General features: G+C 60.7%; 1 protein-coding gene across 1 annotated transcript in view; it reads left to right on the top strand.

The window, feature by feature from the left end:
- The first annotated feature begins 3,755 nt into the window (after nt 1–3,755).
- FZR1 (fizzy and cell division cycle 20 related 1) overlaps nt 3,756–5,452 on the top strand; it is a 4,718-nt gene continuing 3,021 nt past the window's right edge. The window contains exons 1-3 of the mRNA XM_034660012.1: nt 3,756–3,878; nt 5,119–5,244; nt 5,352–5,415. Coding sequence (XP_034515903.1) covers nt 3,810–3,878; nt 5,119–5,244; nt 5,352–5,415 — 259 coding nt within the window. The 5' untranslated portion in view covers nt 3,756–3,809. The remainder of the gene's footprint in view (nt 3,879–5,118; nt 5,245–5,351; nt 5,416–5,452) is intronic.

Raw genomic sequence — 5,452 nt, forward strand, 5'->3', positions numbered from 1 at the left:
TGCGTGGGGAGAGCAGGGGAGGGGTGTCCGCTGAGCATGTGGACTGAGCATGGCCCTCACCTGGCACCCCCAGGGCTCACTGCCTGTTAGGTGGCAAACAAGGCTCCAGTCAGGGCTGGCCAGGGTTGACTCTGCACACAGTTGGCCTAGGGACATTAGCTGCCTCTCTGACCCTTGTTTCCTTGTCTGCAAAGTGGAAAGGACAGCCGACTAGCCCAACTCTGGGAGAGTACCCACTGATGGTAGAACTTACCAGAATGGAGCCATGATCGCTTCTCTTTGTGTCCCTTCTTCTCCCCTGCCGTAAATCCCACTGGGGAGTCTCAGTCATCAAAGTGGACACTGGCCTCCTGGAGCTCACCCCTGGTTCCCAGGCTCACCCTTGGGAAACACCCTGTCTTCCGAATGGGCATCTCCAGCTTGGACAGAAACTCATATGGCCGTGCTGCCCCAGAAGTGGCCCCTGTGGTGAGGGCACGTTGGGGTTTGTCCTGGGGCAGGCGAGTAGGTGGACTTGGAGCTGGACGGGAAGGGGAGGGTGGGGAAGGGTCCTCACCGCCAGAGAAGTGAGGGAGGCTTGAGGGACACAGCCATCCTCCACTTCTGGACTCTGCTGTGTGACAAATGGTCTGAACTGGTCTGGGGACCTCTGCCGAGGCACACGGGGTACATGCAAGGTGGGGCGCGATGGCCAGGAAGGGAGGTGGCTTCTCCCACAGGTTTACAACCAGATGGAGGGCCTCAACCCCACTTCACTCACAAAGCAGGAGGCCCACTGTGTGGCCCCATGGGGATGACGGGGCTGGGAGAGCTCAGAGGAACCCCAGGCCCAGTGCAGGGAGGCCCCTGGGGCAGGTGGGCGTGGACATCAGGCCTCTGGGCAGGAGCCCCTGGCCGTGCCCCCACGTGACCCTGGGGGCATTGCTGCCCCTGGCTCAGCTGTCACGTGTTCACACGCACGCGAGGCTACACACTGGGAGTGCACACCTGCTAATGTGGCACGTGGTGTGGAACACACCATGGTGACTAGTGGCCGCTCTCCTGTTCCTCCGAGTGTAATCCAGTTGGCTTGTCTTTGGCTGAGTGTCTGGCTTTGGGCCTGGACCACAGCAGGCCAGCGCTCTGTGTCCCCTCATCGCAGGTGAGGGTCGAGGACTCGGTGGGCTTACGCTGGTCCTTCAGCCACGTGCTGCACTCGGTCTCTCCACCGCAGGCCCAGGAACCCATCAGAGAGGCCATTCGGGGATGTTGAAAGTCGGGCTTCGGCAGGTTGGCCTGAGTAGCTCCTCGTGTAGCCGCAGCTGGAGAGGCGTGAGTGGTGTACCCCCAGGTCTGTTCCTTCCCAGGTGTCGCAACGCTAGTGCTTGCCTCAGGTGTCTTTGCTTGAAGATTTTATTTATTTGGGTGGTGGGGAACAAGCAGAGGGAGGGGCAGCAGGAGAGGGAGAAGCAGGGAGCCCGACTTGGGGCTCGATCCCACGACCCCAGGATCACGACCTGAGCCAAAGGCAGAGGCTTGACTGAGCCACCCAGGCATCGTCCGGTGTCTCTGTTTGAAAGGGCAGATGTTGTCTCTGGTCTACCCTCTGTGTCTGCGGACGGGACCCTCTGGGGAGCGGGATCACGCAGTTGCGTCCCGTCTGGCTTCTCTGGCCGAGCACAGGGTCTTCAGGTGCCCCCACGTTATAGCAGGTGTCGGATGTCCTCTCTGTTTAAGGCTGAGTGACGTTCCAGCGTGTGGACGGACCGCACCGTGTCCATCCTTCATCTGTGCGTAGACGCGTGGGCGTCTTTCTCTTTTTGGCTATTGGGGATAAAGCTAGTCAGGACGTTAGAGTCCTGGTCTTGGCGTGAGTCTGCCTTCCTTTCTCGAGGGTGTATACCTAGAAGTGGGATTCCTGGGTCACATAGCCGTGTGTGTGTGTGTGTGTGTGTGTGTGTGTGTGTGAGAGAGAGAGAGAGAGAGAGAGAGAGAGAGAGAGAGAGAGAGAGAGTGGGTGGGGGGGGAGAGGGAGAGAGAGACACACGAGGAGCTCATGGGGATGGGGCGGAGAGTCCGTGCTACATGGGATAGAGTCTCAGTTTGGGAGGATGAGAAGGTTCTGGAGACGGAGGGTGGGGGTGTTTGCAGAACAGTGTGAGTGTGCGTCGTTGCCGCTGAGCTGTGCGCTTAAAATGGTTACGATGCTACATTTTATGTTACGTGTCTTCTGTAATTTTTTTTAAGCCAAGTGTTGACTTTTCCAGGGTGCTACGCCTCAGAATTCATAAACTTAATTTTTGACCAGTCTTTGCTTTTTCGATTTGATTATATTTTCCTGTCATGGCCCTGGGCTCCAGCCAGAGCAGCGGAGCGATGGTGACTGTGAGCGCGCAGGGGGTCTGGGGTGGAGAGCAGGCGCACCGCGGGAAACTGCAGTCCTCCGAGCCCCCCCNCCATAACGCCGGGATCACGCCCTGAGCCGAAGGCAGACGCTTAACCGCTGTGCCACCCAGGTGCCCCCATAAACTTAATTTTTGACCAGCCTTTGCTTTTTCGATTTGATTATATTTTCCTGTCATGGACCTGGGCTCCAGCCAGAGCAGCGGAGTGATGGTGACTGTGAGCGCGCAGGGGGTCTGGGGTGGAGAGCAGGCGCGCCGCGGGAAACTGCAGTCCTCCGAGCCCCCCCGCCAGGCTCTGTCCCCCAAACTCTTGCTTCAGCCTACAGAGGCTCTGCGGTGCCCCCACGGGGAGGCAGGGCTGGCAGACGTTTCACGTCGGTTTCTGGAAGCAGCCACTGGCTGTGGGCCTGGGGTCCAGCCCCGCGGCAAAGAGCACCCTTCTCTCAGAGGTGGCCGCTCGCTCCCCCTCGTGCTGGAGAGTGCACAGCCCTTTCTGGCCTCCATGTGCTCCTGCGCTTAGAATATTCTTGTCCCAGGGGCGCCTGGGTGGCACAGCGGTTGAGCGTCTGCCTTCGGCTCAGGGCGTGATCCCGGCGTTGCGGGATCGAGCCCCACATCAGGCTCCTCTGCTATGAGCCTGCTTCTTCCTCTCCCACTCCCCCTGCTTGTGTTCCCTCTCTCGCTGGCTGTCTCTATCTCTGTCGAATAAATAAATAAACTCTTTAAAAAAAAAAAAAAAAAAGAATATTCTTGTCCTGCCTCCCCTCTTCTCACTCCTCTTCAGAGAAGCCTTCCGAGCTGGGCCGAGCGCAGTGGGAGGGGGTGTGAGCTCTGCCAGGCGGCGCTGTTGAACCCCACCCGCTGCTGTGCACGCTGGCCTGCAGGGTGAAGATGTGGCCCTGTTCTTGCTCTAGGACACGGGCTTCCCTGTCCAGGGAGGAACCCGCGCTAGGGCCACTTCAGCTCTTGTCCAGCCCCCCCACCTCAGGGCGAGATGTGGTCAGGGGGCAGCTTGTGGCCTCAGAGGGTCTGAAGCAGGAAGGCAGTGTGATGGGGTGCATGTGGTGGAGGGGTGGTCCTAGGGCGAGCTCCCCGGCCCCAGGAATAGGTGAGAGACTTGCACTAACCAGGACAAAGGCCAGGGGGAGCCCCGGCCTCTGAGTCCCTCAGGGGAGCCCTGGTGCTCCCCGTCACATCCCCTGTGGCTTCCATAGCCTGTGGGGTGTGCCAGGACCCCACCCTGTTCCTGGGAGGGAGGCCCTACACGTGGTGGGGGGACCTGGCCATCACCATGGAGTTCCCTGTGGTCACCAGGCAGTGGAGGGGGCTGCTGCCCACTGATGCTGACCTCTCCTGCCCTTTCTGCCCCAGGCTGACCTTGGCCAGCTGACCTTGGCTGGCAGGCTGGGCCTGCCCTGCGTCGCCATGGACCAGGACTATGAGCGGCGCCTCCTCCGGCAGATCGTCGTTCAGAACGAAAACACAATGCCCTGTGTGAGTACCTGGCACCCCGCCCCCGCTGGCACTGCCCTGGCCCCACGCAGGGGTTTGGGTGGGGACTGAGTGAGCCACTGGGCTTCACCCTTCAGAGGATGGGGTGCAGGGCAGGTGAGAGGCACAGCCAAACGCCAGGGAGTCCCCTCCTGGAGCTTCCAGACCCCTATTCCCGTGGGGCCACACTCAGGACTAAGGGGGACAAGGGAGGTGGGCTGCTCTCAGTTTCCAGAGAGGGAGATGAAGGGTGCAGTGTCTCAGACCTGGGGGTCCAAGCTGTGAGGCTGGCCTGACCGGGCAGAGGTGTGATGGTGGCATGAGGTGGCCCGGTCCTTATCTACTGGAACACAGCAGCGTGCAGGAGTGCCTCTTTCCTGTACCCCACACCCTTCAGCCATGCTGCCTGTGTCATGGGCTCCTCTCAACGCTGTCTGAGCTCTGTGCTGCACAGTCGAGGCCTTCGCCCATGGTGTCTCAGGGCCACGCTCCTTGTGGGGGCCCCGTGGGGGTGGCCTTCCTGCCTCCCCCAGCTCCTGGTGTGACTAGCAGTCCTTGATTTCAGAGCCATCACTCCTGTCTCTGCCTTGTCTTTGTGTCCCCTTCTCTGTGTGTGTCGGCGTCTCTGACTGTTAGAAGGACATGGGCATGGATTTGGGGTCCATCCCACTCCAGTGTGGCCTCATCTTAGCTGGATTACAACTGCAAAGACTGTGTCTGAATAAGGTCACATCCCAGGTGCCCGGGGGTTAGAACTTCAACACGTCCTTTTGGGAGACACAGGTCAACCCACCGCAGTTTCCTTACAGAAAATGGGGCATTTGTGGGACAGCTGAGGGGGGTGGGCTGGTTTGCTGGAAGCCCTGCCCCCGCGTCCGCTCCCCAGTTCTGGTGAGTGAGTCGTGGTTCCATGGAGGACCATCGTTGTCTGATGGAGATGAGGCTGACACGGCAGCAGCTTTCAGCGCAGGGAGTCCGGGGTCTTCGGTCTGTGCTGTGCCCTTTCCCTCGGGCTCTGCCACTCGCCAGTATCTGGCCTCCCAGAGCCAGCAGATCACACTGAGCCGTGGCTTACTCATGGCTCCCTTCTGCCGCATGGATTTCTAAAAGTGATCCCCAGGTTCAGCGGCCAGAGGCCGAGTGCAGGCAGGCAGGCTAGGCCTGGCCTCAGGGTCTGAGGAGAGGCTGACCTCGGCCCTGCATGCTGGGGGGCTCTGAGCCACCAGCCCTGCCGTCCTTGCAGGTTGCGGAGATGCGGCGAACCCTGACACCTGCCAACTCCCCTGTGTCCTCCCCCAGTAAGCACGGAGACCGCTTCATCCCCTCCAGGGCTGGCGCCAACTGGAGCGTGAATTTCCACAGGATCAATGTGAGGGGCTGCCCAGGGGGCGGTGGGGCCGGGGGGCCGCGGCAGGCCTGGGGGGCCAGGTGGCTCACTCCGGCTGGCCCTGCCTCCTTTCCCTCCCTCTCCCCCAGGAGAATGAGAAGTCCCCCAGCCAAAACCGGAAAGCCAAGGATGCCACCTCAGACAATGGCAAAGGTCAGGAGTCAGCCCCCCCCCAAGCAGGCCTCCCCCC

This window comes from Ailuropoda melanoleuca, chromosome 4 (genome assembly GCF_002007445.2).
Source record: "Ailuropoda melanoleuca isolate Jingjing chromosome 4, ASM200744v2, whole genome shotgun sequence".
Lineage (NCBI taxonomy): Eukaryota > Metazoa > Chordata > Mammalia > Carnivora > Ursidae > Ailuropoda > Ailuropoda melanoleuca.